Genomic DNA, 20,487 nt, shown 5'->3' with positions numbered 1-20,487 from the left:
TTTTCTTCTCTACCCTATGTACAAGGCTCTGGAGTAGAGCCTGTTTTAGGAGTGGATTTGGAGGAGAAGTCACAGCCCACCCTCCTCATCTCCTGGTTAGAAATCAATATGGGAATGGTGTGTTAGTCTGAATATACAGCCTTTCCGTCTTCTTCTCTGTCTCTCCAGTTCCTTACTCCCACCCTCAGAAGATAAGGGAGCTACTTTTATTTTTACTCACTCATAGAAGTTTTAGTAAAACTTTATTTTGTAGTTTAACTCCTTTTACTGTCATGTTTTAGTATCCTCCCCTGTGCTTGCTTGCTTGCTTCCTCAAAATATAACAGGCACCTACTCTGAGCCGGGCAATCTTTGAGGGGCATAGTGGTAAACAAGAGATAAATCTCTGATCCTTAGGAACTTACATTTCATGGGGGAGCCAGACAATAAACCAATAAGTGTGTAATATGTGAGCTGGTAATAAGTGCAATGAGGAAAATAAAACAGGTAATGCAGGGCAGGAGAACTACATCAACGGAACAGGCTTAAATAGACAGCGAGGAAAAAAAGTAAGTTGCTTTATACTGATACCTTATGAACCCTCCTTATATATTGTAGTGGTTACAAGTATCTTGAATTTAACCAGCCCCCAGAAGGATTATTCTTTACTTTTGTATTCCCCTCTTGCTGCCAAACTCGCTTTGCCTCCAGATTTCCCCTTGATTATAATCCAACCAGGATGCCTCAGGACAAAAATCCAAGTGTGGTCTTTGATTTCTTGCTTTACTCACTTCCCACGTCTAACAGGTACTGAATTCTGTCAGTTTATTCACTTTTCAGTTCCTCACTACTACCACCAGCTCAAGCCATTGTGATCTTAACTGGCTTAGTGCACTGGCCTCCTAACTGATTTTCCTGCTTCTGCTGTTGCCCCTGTATAACCAGTTCTCCATGAAGAAGCTATATTCATTTAAAAAATGTTAGATTTCTTCCCTGCTGTAAACCTTTGAATGACTTTCCCTTCACGCTTTGGATTTTATTCTAATTCCTTAGCATGGTCTCTAAGTCCCTGTACCATTAGGCACCTGCCTTCTCTCCAGTCATTATGCTCCAGCCTCACCAGCTTTGTTTTTGTTTTCTTAATATACCAACTTCATTCCCATCTCAGGGTTTTGCTTCTGCTAGTCCTTCCACCTGGAACACTCTTTCCCTAGATCTCTCCATGTCTCCCTCAGTTCACTCACACCTCTGCACAAATACCTTCTCAGAGAAGACTTCTCTGACTTCTCTACCTAAAATAGTCCCCCTCATCCATTCGCCTATCCTCCCTACACCCTCTACCTGTAAAGAGGTGGGATCCAGGACTCAAATGGAGGGCAGGACAAGCCCCATTTTAAGAGGAAGGAAGGCAGAGTACATGGATATAGCGTGGTGAATTTTGTGAAAGAACATCATTCACTTCTGTTTGCCTCATTTTCTCAGCGAAGTGAGAAGGTCATCTGTCAGCTGATAGTGAAGGTGGAGGATCAAGGTTCAGAGCTTTGAAAAAAGGGAAGAAAGGAAGGTGGTATTTTCTAAATCATAATAATCCAAGTATAACTTAGTACCCCAGATATCCCAACATGTAAAAGCAGGACCACGGGGGAGGTCCCTCAACTCCTAGCACACGTCAGCAATCTACCCCACCCATAATAGGGTTGGCTGTGTCCTGGAATCTCTGCAAGTTTCTGAATCCAGATAGAGTGAGGAGAGGCTGAGGCAGGTTTGGATGGGGCCCTGGCCTGCGAGATGAATCACTTGGCTCTGGTCGCACTAGGCTTCAGAGGGTTCAGCTGAGCTGAGGAACTCTTTCTGCTCTTGTTGGCCCCTCATTCCTATATCACACGTATCTCTTCTTTTCTGTCACCTTCCAAGGGTTTTAGCAACAAAGGAGCACACACCTTGATCCTTGATTGGTAAGAAGACACAAAAGAAGGCTGCTTCAGAGAAGCCATTTGCCAGCAGGATTCATTCATGTTGAGGACCAAGGAAGGCACTCAAGCACCTGCAATAAACTCCACTTAAATTCAGTGTCTGTATGATAATTAAGAAATCACAATACCTTGTATTGATAATTATTACAAATGTATGTTCCCCAGAAGTTAAATATTGCCTGAAAGATCCAATAAAAAATAATGACAGCTGGGGCACCTGGGTGGCTCAGTTGGTTAAGCCTCCGACTCCTGATTTCTGCTCAGGTCATGATCTCATGGTTAGTGGGTTCGAGCCCCATGTGGGACTGTGTGCTGATGGCGTGGAACCTGCTTGGGATTCTTTTTCTCTCTGTCTCTCTCTCTCCCCCCCACCCCACCCCACCCCACCCCACCCCTCCCCTACTGGTGTTCTCTCTCACGAAATAAATCGTTAAAAAAAAAAATGATAGCTACTTTACTGAATGCCTGTCAATTCACTTGATCTTTCCCTAAATCAAGGTAGGTGTGTCCCCTTTGGTCAGGCACCCTTAAAATCCATTGCCACATATTCTCCCCAGGTTTTTCTAACAGTTTTTAGAATATTAAAAAAATTTATTTTGAGTATGATTACACACTTGCTGATTCTGATTCTGCATAGCACCCTCTGGCTCATGTTGAGTCTGACCCCTGGTCTTGGGAAGACACAGTAAGACCTAGAACACAGGAGAGAAGAATTTTGTTTTCCTTAGGCAAAGGGAACCCTAAACATCATTCCTCTCCTAATTGTAGCCCTAGATCGTGCAGATAAACTGTATGTTCTTTGTAGTATCAATTTAGAAGACGTCTATTCATTTGAAGCCAGTCAAAATGTAGGGTGGTGTTGGTTGGGCAGTTGAAGGCCCCAGGTGGGTGGACATGGCATCTCCTGGGGACCCTCCTCCCCCCTGACCTGCCCTCATCCTTCGCGTCCCCTGCGGGAACAAGAAAAGGGTAGGGCCTGTTGAGGGAAGTGGAGCTTCGAGTTTCAACCCAGTGCTTTGTTTTTATTTATTTATTTATTTATTTATTTATTTATTATTTATTCTTTTTTTCTCCCCCCAGTGCTTTGTTTTTAAAAGGACGCCCCCTTTTCCGTCTTGCAATACTCCGTCTGGTGGTGGGTTAGCTGGCTGGGGAGGGGCTTGGGGGTTCTGGAGTCTCTGTCCTGCATCTTGGGGAGCCCACGCCGTCCACCGTGGAGCCCCAGGCTGGGTGGGTGACCCCACAGCAATATGTGGGGGAAGCGTAATTACCCCTTTTGAAACTGAGTCTTGGGGGGTGCCAGGATTTTGTTTTTGTTTGTTTTACTTAGGGACTTTACCACGTGGCAGAGCCAGGATTCAAACTGCTTTCTGCCTTACTAAGTCTCTTCAATTTACTCTCTCCCCTCAGGGATCCTATTATCTATGGCTTCCAAGAAAGTGTCTACCTGTGGTGAACATTTCAGGCCAGAAAAATTAAAAGAATGGCCAGAGCTCGAGTCAGTTGCTTTAATGGAGGTAAAGTAATGTGGCATTTGGGGACGTTATTTTGGTGATGGGACATAAATCCCTTGAGAAGTATTTTGTCTTAGTCACGGTTGGATTCCCTAGAATTAGAACAATGCCTGGCAGAAGCAAGGCACTGTTAAGAATTCACTGAATGGGAATGATCCGGGACCAAATTTGACCAAGAGTGGTTCGAGTGCCCCTGCTGTCGCTCACTAGAGGTTCAGGACACCCACAGGGCGGTACGGTGGGTGGGTACAGGCTGCAGTCTGGGAGCTCTGCCAGCGGAGAAGCCAGGTCTGGGCTCGCCAGTTGATTCTGCTACTTAAGGGTCTGATAAAGCAATGATTTCCTCATAAAGAAAGTGTCATTATTTTACATGATCCTATAATTTGCCTCACTGTAAAGAAAAGCTCTTGGAGTAGTCCTTTATTTTGCTCCTTTTGCAGTGGTAGCAGTAAAAGTGGTGAGACCTTTAAACATTTGTGTCTGTGCGAGTGCGTGGGCATGAAAAGCTGTGGGTTTCAAAAGTACTGCCAAAAGTCATTAACATGTTCCTTATGTTTTCTGGCAAAATCACAAAGAAAGCTCGGAGCTATGGAAGCCAAAAATGTTTATTTCCTTAAACAAACAAAAAGTAGTTTGAAAATCAGACACATGATCAATATTATATGCTGATAATAGGATGGGTTAAAAAAATGTGATTTTCCACGATGTTTGTCCAAGTAGATGTTTCTACTTCTCCAAATAAATAGATTGATTTGTTCTAAGTGTATAGTATCAGGGGAAAACACTTAATTGTTTTACATGGTTTTTCAATTGCCGTCTTAAAATGAGTCTAAGGAGTCAAAGCAAAATTCTGCTTACATCAATAAGATAGTTTTATTTTGAAGACCTGAAGAGCTGTCTGAATATTATTTTAGATTTCATGTGTTGCTGTTAAATATATGGGTAACAATGCAACTCTCCTTTTTGAGATTTCTTTTATTCACAGATTTGTTATCTGAGTTTGGGGTCTAGTTTGTTTTGATGCATTCACTTGAAAGAACTGAAAGAAGAGCCAGAGATTGAAAAACATAGTTTTAAGAACCTGTATTATTTTACACTAGTTCTAGGTAATAGCATATTTCTTCCAGATACTGGATTTTTATTGTCTTTCCATTTGTTCCTTCTTAGCCCTATAGGCATAAAAGTTGGACGATCAGTTCATAGTGATCCAGATGAAAAACCCTAAGGTGATAAATATTGAACTTGGGTTCACAGAAAATCGTTTGAAAATTTCTCTTAATAACACAAGAAACAACAGCTGTTGGTGAGGATTCAGACAAAGGGGAACCCTCTGGCACTGATGGCGGGAATGCAAACTGGTTCAGCCACTCTGGAGAGCAGTGCGGAGATTGCTCAAGAAACTAAAAATAGAACATCACCCACCATCCAGCAATTGCACTATTAGGTATTTACTGAAAGGACACAAAAATACAGATTTGAAGGATACATGCACCCTGATGTTTATAGCAGCATTTGTCAACAATAGCCAAACTATGGAGAGAGTCCAAATGCCCATTGACTGATGAATGGATAAAGAAGATGTGGTATATATACACACTGGAATATTACTCAGCTATCAAAAAGAACGAAATCTTGCCATTTGCAATGACATGGATGGAGCTAGAGTGTATTATGCTAAGCAGAATAACTCAATCAGAGAAGGACAAATGCCATATGATCGGACTCATATGTGGAATTTAAGAAACCAAAACAGATGAACATATGGGGAGGGGGAGAGAAGAGAGGGAAACAAACCACAAGAGACTTTGAGTGATAGAGAACAAACTGGGCTGATGGAGGGAGGTGGGTGGGAGACGGGCTAGATGGGTAATGCGTACTAAGGAGTGCACTTGTGATGAGCACTGGGTATTGTATGTAAGAGATGAATCCCTGAATTCTACTCATGAAACCAATATTGCACTGAATGCAAATTAACTAAAATTTAAATTAAAATTTTCCTTAATAAAAATGTTACAAAATATTCTTTGAGGTATAAGCAGTAGATTTACAGTAAAAGTATTGGTAAAATACAATGAATTTTGTCATTCTGTTTTGTTTCTTTAGGATTTACATCCTGACATTCAGTTCTGTAATTTTAGGTGTTAGCTAGAGAAGACATTGATGAAGCTGTACATGCAATATTATTTAGAGAAAATTACATTGCCAAGGTAAGAGTTGGCTACAGCCTGGATTCTAAGTATGTTCCAGGTAAGCAAGAGTGGTGCAGAGCAACATGGCTAAGAGGATGTCACTGTGTCACAGAGATTCATTTTGCTGAGAGAATGAACCTCCTCTGGTTGATCTGCTTATACAACATAGATCTGAAATTGTGCCACCTCCTTGCAGGGTCACTGAGAGGTCTGGATTCCTAGATCTGCCCGTAAAGGATCTGAGAGATCGTTCTAAGAGCTCACCCTCTTTGTTCTGGTACTGAATGGAAATTCTTTCTGACTAAAACTTACCTATTTCTCATATGTTCCCACATCGAAAAGGGGATATATAAAACCACCAGAAATAGTATTTAAGGGTAATGTCCAATTGTACTCAGAGAATAAAGTTAAAGGAGTTTTCATTTTAATGAGATTGAAATTTGGTGTTACAGTGGTACTTTAATGTTTGTGTTCTAATTTACAAAGGAAGTTCACGTATATTTTCAGCTAAGCATCAAAAAGAGGTAGGTGGGGGGCGCCTGGGTGGCTCAATGGGTTAAGCGTGTGACTCTTGGTTTCGACTCAGGTCATGATCCGGTCATATTTGAGCCTGGCAGTGTGGAGCCTGCTTGGGATTCTCTGTCTCTTCTCTCTCTGCCCCCCGCCCCCCACTTGCTCTGTCTCTCTCAAAAAAATAAAAAGAGCGGGAGACGCCTGGGTGGCTCAGTTGGTTGAGCGCCGACTTGGGCTTAGGCCATAATCTCATGGGGAGTTCAAGCCTTGTGTCAGGCTCTGTGCTGACAGTGCAGAGGCTGGAGCCTGCTTCTGATCCTGTGTCTCCCTCTCTCCCTGCCCCTCCCCCTGCTCGTGCTCTGTCTCTCTCTCTCTCTCAATAATAAACATTAAAAAAAAAGGTAGGTGGGATTACCCTCCTATAGATTCAGACAGAGGTGCTGGTTGGTATAAGTCTAGCGCTCTTTCTACTCTACCAGTTTTGTCACAGACTTTGATGATGAAGGCTAGAGACATGCAGTGGGTGACAGGAATGCTTTGAAATCCTTAAAAAAAAAAAAAAAAAAGGAGTTTCATGAGTTAGAAGTGGTTTGAATGTAGTTTAATCTCCAGGCACACTTCTGCTTTAGAACATTTCATGGGTTCTTCCTGCTCTATGCTCTCAGGTTCCCCTCCTGAACTTTATTATGTTCTTTGATTATCTTATGCTAGGACCTTGCAACCCAAATGTGTTGAGAGTTTAAAAGTGGGAACAAGTGTTTCTCCCCCTTATTCAAATGACAATAAATGGAAACCTTAATAATTTGTTTTCCTTGTTTGTATCATTTCATTAAAGACTGGATATGTATTTTCAGCATCTGGATACTTTTAAGGAAAGAAGAGGAGAGGTGTTACATAAAAAATGGATTGAAAATGTTGCAGAGCTTGTTCAGAGAATTGCAGGAAAAGTAATTTCATACGGAGGGTTGGAGAAAATGAAACAAGAGAATCTTGAATGTCTTTTAAAGCGCACAAATAAAATGGTACTGAGAGTTCTTTGTTTTCTTAATAAAGTATACTTTAAAGAGTTGGGCCAACATTTTCACTGGTTATTATGCAAACAGTCCTGACATTATTTTTGTATTTAAGATGAATTCACAGAATTGTAATACAGCTTACTACATTTTTAAACCTGGAGTTTCAGAAGGAAGGAATAAAAGTATTGATTTGGAACTAGATTTATCAGGAATGCTTTTAAGTAAATGTAAAGAGAATAGCAGTAGCTTAAATCATAAGGACATTTATTGTTCACTTAACAAGAAATTGATGGGTAGGTGGTCTCACTGTGGGTTTTGGCAGTGTAGAAATGTCATTTATCACCCAGGTTTTTTCCTATAATTCTTTTCTGCTATCCTTAATATTTTTGTTTTTTCCTCCTCACTCTTACATTTGTAAGCACATTTTGTTACTTACAGCTTCAGGTGTTAGGTCTGTGCTCAAGACAGGAAGAAGGGGTAAGGAGTGGTGCCAGGGTACCTTTATCTTATACCTGATCCTTTGATCTGGAAGCAAAGAGTCCCCAGAAGCTCCTAGCAGATTTCCCCTTAGATCCTCTTCACCATAAATGGGCCACATTGCAAGTCCTAGCTAGAAGCAGGGCCAGGAAAGAGAGCGTAAGGCATTCTAATCTTTCAAGTAGGAAGAGAGCAAGGGAGAAGGGGATTCCATGCTATTCAGTCAGTCAACCATTAGGTGTAGGGACCATAGCTTTCTACATACTGTTCCTCAATTTGGCTTTATAAAAGAATAAAATTTTGCTGCTGCTTTTGGAAATTTTTCTGTTTTAACCTTGAGGTCAGGACCCTCTTTTGGAATTTAGGTCTGCCTAAGTTCCCAGGTACTTACTGGAGATCCAGCATAGTTTGCCTGGAAAGTTAGGGTATTGATTTGGTGAGCAAAATTTCTGGATATGAACATTAAATACTTCTTTCTAAGCACTCTAAGAGGCAGAGCTCAGTGTCAAATCCAGGTGTCTTTGAAACCCAAGTGCACAGGCTTACAGTTGTGCTCAGAAATGTGATTGTACAAGTACAGGATGGGGAAGCCATGCCTTAGAAAAGGCATGTGTTGAAGTCTGAGTGGTTAAAAAAAATTTTTTTTTAATGTTTATTTTAAGAGAGAGAGAGAAAGAGAGAGTGCGAGCAGGGGAAGGGCAGAAGGAGGGAGATAGAGAATCTGAAACAGGCTCCAGGCCCTAGCTGTCAGCACAGAGCCCAACGCGGGACTCAAACTCACAAACTGTGAGATCATGACCTGAACCAAGGTCAGATGCTTAACCAACTGAGACACCCAGACACCCCTGGAGTGGTTTTAAATGACAGTAAATTCAATGTGAGTTGACTATGGGAGTGGACTTCTAAGAAAACATCTGGGCTTTTAGGCTGTATTGAGGGAGGCAGTGCTTGGAGTGAGAAGCATCAAAGTCCACCCTGTTGCTATCTTGTCACTCCTGATTCACACTGTAGAGGGGATCTTTAGCAGTTGCAGAACCTTTAGAAGAGGGTGGAAGCTTGACAACATCTCCTGGGAGGAAAAGTGGGAAGAAATATGGGTTATTTAGTCAGAGGAAGAAATGACAGGAAGAGGGATAAAAACGAAACATTTAAAAGACTGATGGGTGGGTGATGGGTAGATAAATCTTGTGTTGTTTTGAGGCAGAGTATTAGTGTCTCCAGTGCCAAGGCAGATTTCAACTCAGTCTAAGGACAGACTGGTGGTTAGAATGACCAAAAGAGTACTTGGCTGGCAGAGCAGAAAGTTCTCAGACTAAGGCTAGTTGATGACTTCAGACTAAACTTGATGATTACTACCCCCAGAAGGTGGTGAGCTGTCTCTGCAGTCTAAATTACTTCTGAAGTTTCTTCTAACCCTTTGAATCTATGATTTTCTATAAAAACAGAATAAAGCATTTGGCTTTTTTGAATCTTGCAAAACACATTGTATACAGTGATTTGCTCTTAGGTGTATTTTTTTTTCTAAAGGAAATTGTATTTGGAAATCTTTATGATCCTGAAGTATACAACCCTTTTTATATGACAAAAAAGGACCCAAATTATGGAAAGGTAAGTAAGTTTCATTATTCATTCATTCATTCATTCATTCACTCTTAGAAGCTCTGGGGTTGGGGAAAACCTAGTCATTTTAGAAGTCTTCTAGTTATCCTGTACTCATTAAAGAAAGTCCATAAAAGCATTTCCTCTGAGTTTTAGATTAGGAACCCAAAGTAATTTTACCTACTGGGAAAATTACATGTGTGTGTGATAATGTTTCTGCTCATTCATTCTTCCATTCACATTTAGCAAACTGGAAAGGAAGACATGGGCAGCAAGACATGGGTGTGACAAGTGTCACAGAATTAGTACAGGGAGCAATGGCCTGAGAGGCAGAGCTCCTTTCTGTGAAAGGTGGAAGGAGGGATGCAGAAAAGGCTGCCCAGAGAACTAGTAGTTGGGCCTGTAACGAGTGTTCACGTTTTAAACTTGCCAATATAGGAGTTAAAATTTTGAGATGTAGATTCAGGTTTTTTACTCCTGTGTAGGAAAAGTACCCACCAGGTATCATAAGTTATTTAAAAATATGTGTGTGGCTCTGAAGAAAGAAGTTGTTGGTTTTGCTTCTCTCGGAAAACCAAGGCAGATCACTGTTATGAAGATAAGAAGGTTCCTTTGGCTCTGAGAGACTCGCTAATATGGTGTTGGTTAGTCATTTTGCTGCCTTGCTTATCCAGTAATTGTTTACCTCATACATACTTTGGGGACCAGCATTGGGCCAGGTGTATGGGGGAAAATAAAGAAGGGGAAAATGGTTTCTAGTCTAAAGCCTAAAGTTAGGAATGGGGAGGAGAAAACCACCTCTCTCCACAACCTCTGTACCCCAGCCTCTCGACACTCACCCACACTGAGGTTTACCTGCCCTCCTGTTCTCACAGACCCTTAAAGACTGGTTGTCAGCTCTCCCAGGAGCACTCTTACTCCCAGGCCACTCACTGCCTTGTGCTCCTAAAGCATCCTCTTCTGATACCTCTCATGACTAGATTGTCACTGTATATGATTTTCTGTTCTAGACAGAGAGGTTCTTGAGGATAGGAACTCACTGGGAGGTGGCACCCAGTGGCGTCAGCACATATTTATTGACTGGTGCACTGATGCAGTAGAAGTCATGATGGAGTGTGCTACTTCTATCGGGAGGCCCTCCTTCCAGTCAGCCACTTATGACTCAATGAAATGTCCTAATGTGAGACAGATAACCTTTACCCTTTCCCTGCTCTATGGGTTGACATTATTCATGGGTCGACATTATTCATGGGTCATTAATCTTTGGTGTACAGTAAGGTCATACTCGAATGCTTCAGACAGACTTAGAGAGCTTAATACAAAGCACTTGGATCCTCGAAATTATTTTCTTGTAGGTTATGTTGCCTTTGTTTTGTGATTCCCTGTTTAGAAGATGGCAAGAGATGGATGAAGAGAAGAGAGCTGTTTTTCAAAATAAGACAGGTATTTTGTGATCATTGGGCCTTATTTTTAGAGACTTATAATTGTCCGGTGATTTCCTACCAGAAGAGTGACTAAGTTGACATTAAGACTGTTGATTTAGATTTTTTTTTATCTTCCTATAGGAAAACGATATACCTTGAATGTAAAGACCTAGAGAAGGCCAGGCTTTATGCCGCATTGCCCCATTTCACTTTTACTCTACATGATGTTATTCTAAGAGTGGCATAAAGCCTCTGCGAGATCTGTGAGAAACAAAACACCTAGTAAATGCAGGTAAGGGTGCACTAAATGAATGGATCCTTTTACCATCTCCATTGTTTGCCTTTTACAGAATGTCATGTGGTTAGAATCGCACAGTATAGCTATAGCCTTTTCCAGATTTTACCTTTATCCTTAGAGGATGTTTTCACAGGATTAAGAATATTAGGTTGGCAATTCTTTTTCTTTCTTTCTTTTTTTAAGTATTTATTTATTTTGAGAGAGAGGTAGAGAATGAGCAAGGTAGGGGCAGAGAGAGAGAGAGAGGGGAGACAGAAGATCCAAAGCAGGATCTCTGCTGACAGCAGAGAGCCTGATGTGGGGCTTGAACTCATGAACCATGAGATCATGACCTGAGCTGAAATGGGACGCTTAGCTGATTGAGCCACCCAGGCACCCCAGCAATTATTTTTCTTTAACACATATCCCACTGTATTTTAAAAAATGTTTATTTATTTTGGAGAGAGAGAGAGCGCGCGCAAGCAGGGGAGGGGCAGAGAGAGATGGAGACACAGAGTCCGAAGCAAGCTCCAGGCTCTGAACTGTCAGCACAGAGCCCAGTGGGTTCATGGGGCTTGAACCCATGAACTGTGAGATTATGACCCGAGCCAAAGTCTGACACTTAACCCACTGAGCCACCCAGGCACCCTTGTATTTTTTTATTCTAGACAGAAGATAGTTTTATTTTATTTTAAATTTATTTATTTATTTTGAGAGAGATAGAAAATGGGCAGAGGGGCAGAGAGAGAGAGAAGAGAGAGAATCTCAAGCAGGCTCTGCGCTGTTAGCTCAGAGCCTAATGCAGGGCTGGATCTCATGAACCAAGAGATCATGACAGGAGCCCAAATCAAGAGTTAGATGCTTAACTGACAGAGCCACCCAGGTGCCCCTCCCCAGAAGATAGTTTTGATCAGCATACAGGAGCTTGATAAAAAAATCCATCCACACCTGTAGGATAACAGCCCACTTTTAAAAACTGGTCCCAGTACACTGACCAAATTTCCCAGTGAGTATTACTAATAGCAAATTTATTTATTTTTCTTTTTCCTCTCATAACTACTTTAAAGATTTTTTTCCCACAGACATTTTAGTTTATTTTTTAATAACTATTTTAATCACCCAGTGCTCATCACAACAAGTGCACTTCTTAATCCTCATTACCTATTTAACCCATCCCCTAACCCACCTACCCTCTGGTAACCATCAGTTCTCTATAGTTAAGAGTTTGGGGGTGCCTGGGTGTTCAGTCATTTGAGATTCCAGTTCTTGATTTTGGCTCAGTTTCTTGATTTTGTCCAGTTCTTGATTTCATGATCCCAGGGTTGTGGGATTGAGCCCCTTGTTGAACTCCACGCTGAGCATGGAGACTGCTTAAGATGCTCTCTCCCCAAGAAGAGGTGGTATGTATGTATGTATGTATGTATGTATGTATATGTATGTATGTATGTGTGTATATACACATATGTACATACACACATATACATACATACATACAATGGAGTATTACTCGGCAATCAAAAAGAATGAAATCTTGCTATTTGCAACTACGTGGATGGAACTGGAGGGTATTATGCTAAGCGAAATTAGTCAGAGAAAGACAAAAATCATATGACTTCACTCATATGAGGACCCTAAGACACAGGGCAGATGAACATAAGGGAAGGGAAGCAAAAATAATATAAAAACAGGGAGGGGGGACAACACATAAGAGACTCTTAAACTGGAGAACAAACAGAGGGTTACTGGAGGGGTTGTGGGAGGGGGGATGGGCTAAATGGGTAAAGGGCACTAAGGAATCTACTCCTGAAATCATTGTTGCACTATATGCTAACTAATTTGGATGTAAATTAAAAAAAACAAAAACGTAGATCTTTAAAATATTTTCTTTATTTTCTGTCAAATGTCAAGTTTCATTTAGCAAATCTTAAGAATAGTGTATAAAATATGTATTATAGCATAAACAAATGATGAATAAAAATGCAAAAAAAAAAAAAAAAGATTCTCTCTCCCTGTGCCCCTCTTCCCTGCTTGTGCTCTCTCTAAAAAAAAAAGAAAAGAAAAAAAAAAAAAAAAAAGAAAAGAAAAAGTTTCCTGATTAAAAAAAAAAAAAAGAGTATTTCTTGGTTTGTCTCTCTCTCTTTTTTCCCCCATTGCTCATTTATTTTTTTCCTTAAATTCCACCACGAGTGAAATCATATGGTATTTTTCTCTCTCTGACTTATTTCACTTAGCATTATATTCTCTAGGTCCATCTATGTTGTTGTGAATGGCAAGATTTCATTCTATTTTATGGTTGAATGATTCCATTGTATGTATGTATATATACACCACATCTTCTTTATTCATCTATCAGTGGACACTTGGGCTGCTTCCATATCTTGGCTATTGTAATTAATGCTGCTATAAATATAGGCATGCACATATCCCTTTGAATTAGTGTTTTTGTATTCTTTGGGTAAATACCCAGTAGTGCAATTGCTGGATCATAGGGTGGTTCTCTTTTTAACTTTTTGGGGACCCTCCATCCTGTTTTCCACAGTGGTGCACCAGTTCGCATTTCCACAATGCGAACTGTAAGAGGATTCTCCTTTCCCCACATCCCTACTAATACCTGTTGTTTCTTGTGTTGTTGATTTTAGCCATTATGACAGGTCTGAGGTGATATCTCATTGTAGTTTTGATGTGCGTTTCCCTGATGATAAATGATGAACATTTTCACATATCTGTTGGCAATCTGTATATCAGGAATAAACTCCACTTGATTGCAGTGAATAATTTTTTCAATGAACTGTTGAATTCGGTTTGTTAATATTTTGCTGAGGATTTTTGCATCTACATTCTTGTGTGGGTGGGTGGGTGGTGTCTTTATCTTGTTTTGATATCAGGGTAATGGTGGTCTCATAGAACGAATTTGTAAGTTTTCTTTCCTTATCTATTTTTGGAATAGTTTGTCTCCTCCCCATATTTTAGGTATATGGTGTCATATTTGACATCCTTTTATTTTGTGAACTCCTTGACTGAGTTTTACAGAAATATTCATGTTTACTGGTTTTATGTTTCCTGCCTTCATACTGTCACTTTTGGTCTTTCCACTCAGAGTCCCTTTAATATTTCTTGCTGGGCTGGTTCAGTGGCCATGAACTCCTTTAGTTTTTGTTTGTCTGGGAAACTCTTTACCTGTCCTAGTCTTGCTAGATAGAATATTCTTGGCTGCAGGTTTTTCCCAGTCAGCACTTTAAATATATCATGCCATTCCTTTATGGTTTGGAAAGTTTCTGCTGAAAAATCCACTGATAGCCTTATGGGGTTTCCTTTGTATGTAACTATCTTTTTTGGATTACTGCATTTAATTTTTTTTTTATTACTATATTTTGCCACCTTAATTACAATGTCTTGGATATGTTTTGTTGATTTTGTTGGGGGGTTTCTCTGTGCCTCCTGGATTAGATGTTTCCTTCCCCAGATTAAGTAAATTTTCAGCTATTATTTCTTCAAATAAATTTTATGCCTCCATTTCTCTCTCTCTTCTTCTTGTGGGACTCCTATTATATGAGTGTTATTACATTTGATTGAATCACTGAGTTCCCTAAGTCTATTCTCATTTTGCATAATTCTTTTTTCTCTCTTTTCAACTTGATTCATTACTCTGTCTTCCAGGTCATTAATTCATTCTTCTGCTTCTTCCAGCCTGCTGTTCATTCCATCGAGTATGTGTTTCATTTTGTTTACTGAACCCTTTATTTCTGCTATGTTATTCTTATCTCTGTGTTAATGGTCTGATATCCTCCATTGTTTTCTCTTCCAGTGTGTATCCTTATGACCATTACTTTAAATTCTCCATCAGCCATATTACTTATATCTGTTCCATTTAGATCTCTGGCCATGGCCTTGTCCTGTTCTTTCATTTGGGACAAAGTCCTCTGTCTTCTCATTTTGTCTAAGTCTCTGCCTGTTTCTGTGTGTTGGGAAAGTCAGCTATGCCTCTTGTTCTTGAGGTTAATGGTTTTATGAAGAAGAGATCTTATAGTGCCCTGCCATGCCATGTTTCCTGTGTACTAGGGCCTAGCAGTTCCAGGGGTGTCTCCAGTGTATGGTGTCTGTGCTCTGCTGTTTTGTTCTGCCTGCTTTATCCTTCAGGCCAGTTGTCTCCATAGTCTCTCTTTGCCTGTTGTGGGCAGTGTTTGGTCTCTGGTCTTAATGTGGTGTGTTTTAACTAGATGTGCCCTGTCTGCTTGTTAAATGAGCTCTGTCACCACCGCCCCTGGAACTGAGGCTCTGCAAAACTCCCAGGTCAGGAAATGTGGTTTGGGCAGAGATTTGGGCCCATCTTCTGCTGCACTGGGACTGAGGCAAGCATGACTTTAGAAAGGGCAGTTCCACTGAAGCATGGGGTGTGACAGGGGTTGGTGTAAGCAAGTTAGGTAGGGAGTATTTGTGCTGTGCTGGGTCCCACAGGTATATCTGTGCTTTTGCTGAAGGGTAGGGGAGGGAAATGGCACCTGCCAATTCCTTGGTTACTGGAGGAGTCTCTCTGTGAATGCTGCTTCTCTGGGACACTCCCTGATAGGAGTAACTGATCTCCCCACTGTGTGCCCCAGGTGCTCTTGAGGTTGTTGTTTCCATGCTGTATATCTGCGAGTTGTTTGCCCTGCCTTCTCTCCAAGAGCATTCCTGATGTCCTCTGAGATTTTCCAGAGCCAAGAACACTGACCTTTAGAACTCCAGGCTTTAAGTCCCACTGGTTGCAAGAACTCATGAAATTTGGCCCCTCCTGCTTTCCAAGCCAATTACTATGGGGATTCATTTTCCCCCTGTGGGCTCCCCTGTTAGTCTGGCTCTCATTCTTTTCCACTACCATGGCTCCCTTCCCACTGGCCATGATCTGTTTCTCTCCCAGACTGTGTCTCTGCATTTCTTACTTTCTTTGATGTGGCTCTTCTCTGCCTTTAGTTGTGGAGTTAGTTCTGCCAGTCTTCAGGTCAATTTTTGGGGTATTTAGGATGATATGATAGTTGTCTAGTTGTATTTGTGAGATGAGGTGAGTTTAGCCTCCTTCTACTCTACTGCCATCTTCCCCTTCCTCCTATCCCGTTGTCTTTTACTCTTTCAGTTGAAAACTCAACTGCTGGCCTCACTGTTGATCCTTTGAAGAAAATTGTCTTTTTCTCTGGAGGTTTCAAAAATTTTCTTATTGTCTGATTTTCTGTAGTTTTATGAATTGCTTTTTATCTTTCCTACTTGGAATCCATAGGTCATCTTGTACTTGTAAACTGATGTCTTTAATCAGTTCTGGTGATTATTACCTCTGCCATATTCTCTCTCTCCTCTTTCTGGTACTCCCGTTAAATATATTTTAGATTTTCTCACTATCTCACTGCATCCTCACTGTCTCTTACCACTTTTTTTGTGTATTTTCCATCTTTTTTGTTACTGTATATTTGATTCTAGATATTTTAATAATTTCTCTTCAGTTGTATCTAATACTCTCTTGTTAAACCTATCAATGAATTATTTTTAGTTGTTTTATTTTTATAGTTCTAGCTCTAGCATTTTATTTTTCTTTTTCAGGTAGGTTTTGGGGAAGGGTGTCTGGAATCAGGGCCTGGAGTATCTCTATCCTCTACTGGGACTCTATCTCAATGCACTGCTTGACTTGCCTGCCACTAGGAGGGAGTTGAGAACAAGGTTAACTACCCACCTGCCAAGATCACAACCAGGCCTGGGAGAAAAAAATTCACAAAAGAAATGCTGAGACCATGGAGAAGTGTGTGTACCCTGCCACCTGAGGTTGGCAAATTCCCCCAGTGGAGAAAATAGCCAGAGATTGCCAGCTCATTCTGAAAGAGCTGTCTCCTCTCTGAAAATTTCCAATGACTTTAAAATTACAAAAAATTTTTTTTTCCTAGGGTGGGGCAGTAAATATTCTGTTTTTCTAGTTGTTGCAGCAAGAGTGTTGGCCTGTGCAAAGTTCTAAATCCTATATAAAACATGGAAGTCCTGTCATGCTCTCTTGACATTTCCCCTTTTTAAATAAATTGTTATTTATTTATGAGAGAGAGAGTGAGTGAGCAGGGGAGGGGCAGAGAGAGATGGACACAGAATCTGAAACAGGCTCCAGACTCTGAGCTGTAAGCACAGAGCCTGACACAGGGCTTGAACCCATGAACTGTGAGATCATGACCTGAGCTGAAGTCAGATGTTTAACCGTCTGAGCCACCCAGGTGCTCCAGCATTTCCTTTTTATCTTTCATCCAGAGTTTTACTGGAGTGAACAGTGCTACTTGCTGTTTCCCCTTCTGATTTGGAAGTTTTATGTTTTATTTCTTGGCTTGTTTATACATTTTAAACAATTTAGACTTCAATAATTATATAACTTCCCATCTTCCAGCAAGACAAAGGCTTTGTTTTGCTTTATTTCCTCATCCCCACTTTGTAGCTCCTCAGCTCCTTAAGTGGTATTCTGCCCTTTAATCTGGTATCCTCCAGTGACTTCTCCACCTAGCAGCTGGAGGAATGTCTTTGAAGTGATGGAACTTCTCCAGTCAAAAACCCTTCAGTAGCTTCCCATAACCTTTACAATAAAGTCCAGACACTTACCATAGCACATAAGGTGCTCCCTGGGCCTTGCCAGCCTTTCTGGCTTCATCTAAAAATATCCCTTTCCCTTAAGGAAAAGAAGTATAAATAAACTACAAAAATATCTGGGTCAAATCAGCACAGTTATAACTCCCTGACCTGCCATGTTGTTTCATGGCTTTGTTCCATTTTATTACTGGCCATTGTGATCCAGGCAAGAGAGGGAATTATCACATGGTGTGATACCATTATACCCTCCATCTGCTTTTTCCCACCCCAGCAAGCCCATTGAGGGCAGGGACTGTGTCTTATTTATCCTGGTGTTCCCAGCACTTAGCTGGAATGCAGTAGAGGATGAGTAAATGCTTGTTGAAGGAAGGAAGGAAGGAAGGAAGGAAGGAAGGAAGGCAGGCAAGAATGAATACAGGAATGAATGGAGGAATGAAGGAGAAAGCTGCTTTCCCTCCATAGGTCTGGGCTTCTCTGGGCGGTGCTGGAAACCCTCTGGGAGGACACACCTGGAAGTGTGTTCACATGGCCGCTCAGTAAAGTAAGAAAAGGACTTAAAGACAAGGTGTCTATGTTAGTCAGAGACAGTGTGATTATGAAAAGCAGAATTCTCAAGTTAAAAAAAAAAGGAAGAAGGAACCTAGGTAGGTTAGAAATCACTGGTCTGTTACAGAAGCCATGGTCAGTGTCTCAGTTCGTTTGACTCCTGTAACAGAATGCCAGAGATTTGGGGGGGGGGGGCTTATAAACAACAGAAATTTATTTCTCACAGTTGTGGAGGCTGGAAAGTCCAAGATCATGGTAGTGGCAGATTCAGTATCTGGTAGGGACCCACTTTCTTGTTCTTAGATGGCACCTTCTTGTTGTGTTCTCACATGTTGGGAAGGGTGAGGGAGTTTTCTAGGGTCTCTTTTATAGGGGCACTAATCTTATTCATGAGGGCTCTGCCTGCATGACCTAATCACCTCCCCTAAACCCCACATCTTAATACCATCACATTGGGGGCTAGGTGTCAACATATGAATTTTGGGGGGACACATTCAGACCATAGCAGTCAGGAGGACAAACAGGCTGCTTACGGGACTAAGAGCCATGTTCTTTCCTCTTCGGGACTATGTGGCTTTCATCAGAGCTTCTTTGTGAACCTGCTTCCTTACTTTCTCTGCTTTCTTATGCATGTGCTGGAAAATGGATGCCCCAGGCCTGCCTGAGTTTCTGGTTTGAGCAGTGACAGACTGCCTGGAAGCCACCCTATCCCACTTACAACTCTAGGGGTTGAGGCTCTGGCCCAGGTGCCTCAGCCACGACCAGAGAAGGGTCACATGACTCACTGCCTACCTAATGGTTGTGCCAACAGGGGTGTGTGTTGGGGGGGGGGTGAGACTGATACATGGACAGCCACCAAGTGATGTCTACTCAGTCCTTCCTTTTCATGAAGTATGAGTTTGCTAACTTAATTTGCAGCAATTATTGAATAATACAATTGTTTGTATGGAGTTGAAATACTTTTTTGTTTTTCTTTGCAGTCCTGAGAAACTTATCTGTTCAGAAAATAAATATCTGCCTGATGAAGAGAATGAGACTACTGACCTAAGACCATTTTTGAAAGGCAATTTCATTCCTCAAAGCTCAGCCAGGAGAATGGAAGGGAAGAGAGGAATTGTGTGGTGAGCAGAGATCTGGGGGAGCAGGGCTGGGATGGCACAAGTTGCAACATGCACAAGATGACAGGCATTGATTTTGGAATTTGAGCCATTGACACATCCCTCCTTGTGACACAGGTTCCCCAGGGTAGAGAAGGCAGGAGGCAAAAAAGGGAGTGGAAAGGAGGTTGCAGAAGATTTACTTCATGCACAGGAAATGGTGGGGTTGCCTCTGGGCTTGGTGCTGCTGCGCCCTGTGGCAGGGAGTCTGGGGTTTGGAAACTCAGAAAAGGTGCACATAGTGGGACCCCGGAACCTGCTTTGGAGGACAGATTGTGTCCTCACGAGGTGAGAGAAATCCTGGTCAGAGAAATTTTCAGAGAAAATTTTCCCTGAATTTTTGCTCCTCTGCCATTTTCCTACCATTTATACATCCACACCAGACCAAAAAAAAAAAGAAAGAAAAAAGAAAAATCTGTTCTCCTTAGTGCAGTCACAGTAGGTAGGAATCTTCTGAAATTTATACTAAAAAAAATTAGGCCAAATGATGGTTTACACACGTAAAAGTTATTTATTTAATCATAAAAGTTGTTTTATATGCAAGCATTTTCCATGCACAGATTTCTCATCCTGAGCTCACAATCTGACTGGCACATGTATAGCTCTTGCTCGCTTTTCCCTTCCATCCTCTCGTCTCCCACATCCCATATCCTAACGCCTTTGGGTGCTTGGGAGTTGTAAGGGTTCGTGGGTGTCTTAAGTGCAGCGGATCTGTGTGTTCACTGACCTTCCCACTCCTGCCTCCATCTGTGTGTTCACTGACCTTCCCACTCCTGCCTCCATCGCAAAGAGCGTGAAAATCTTGTCAGATAGGTTGTTAACCCAGGTCCCACCCAATCCCATTGTTTTCCCTAGTCTCTCAAGAGAGAAACGGATTTTCCTAAATGGGAGAATGGAAGTTTCCATTCCACTTTCCATTCCACAGCAATTTTCTCTGTGAATAACTGAGAGCCAAGCCCCTCTGTCAGATCTGGATGGTACTGTAGTCAGCTCTGCCCTTCTGGAAGGGTAGCCTCACTGCTATCACCAGGAGAGCCAAACAATGGAGTCTGGTTTACACACAATAGAAGTTTATTTCTCGCTCATGTACCAGAACAGGTTAGGTCAGCAGGGTGTCAGGCTGTCCCTCTTTCATGAGTTTGGCTGATGGAACCTTTGTCATCTTCAGTGCCTGGCTTCCAAGCTTGCCCTGGGGAACCTGAAAAGGGAAGAGGTCATGGAGGAGTTCTCCCTGGGCA

At 41.6% G+C, this 20,487-nt stretch overlaps 1 protein-coding gene across 1 annotated transcript; it reads left to right on the top strand.

Moving 5' to 3' along the window:
- The first annotated feature begins 1,390 nt into the window (after positions 1 to 1,390).
- Positions 1,391 to 19,661, top strand: FAM228A (family with sequence similarity 228 member A). Its single transcript, XM_049652727.1, is given in 6 exon segments — positions 1,391 to 3,469; positions 5,605 to 5,673; positions 10,616 to 10,710; positions 10,826 to 10,918; positions 10,920 to 10,976; positions 19,138 to 19,661. Coding segments are annotated over 6 exon segments (567 nt in total). The 5' UTR covers positions 1,391 to 3,376; the 3' UTR covers positions 19,298 to 19,661.
- The last annotated feature ends 826 nt before the right edge of the window (positions 19,662 to 20,487 follow it).

Source organism: Panthera uncia, assembly GCF_023721935.1.
Source record: "Panthera uncia isolate 11264 chromosome A3 unlocalized genomic scaffold, Puncia_PCG_1.0 HiC_scaffold_12, whole genome shotgun sequence".
NCBI classification, from domain to species: domain Eukaryota; kingdom Metazoa; phylum Chordata; class Mammalia; order Carnivora; family Felidae; genus Panthera; species Panthera uncia.
The sequence above is the reverse complement of the archived record's forward strand: the minus strand, read 5'-3'. Positions and strand labels throughout refer to the sequence as shown.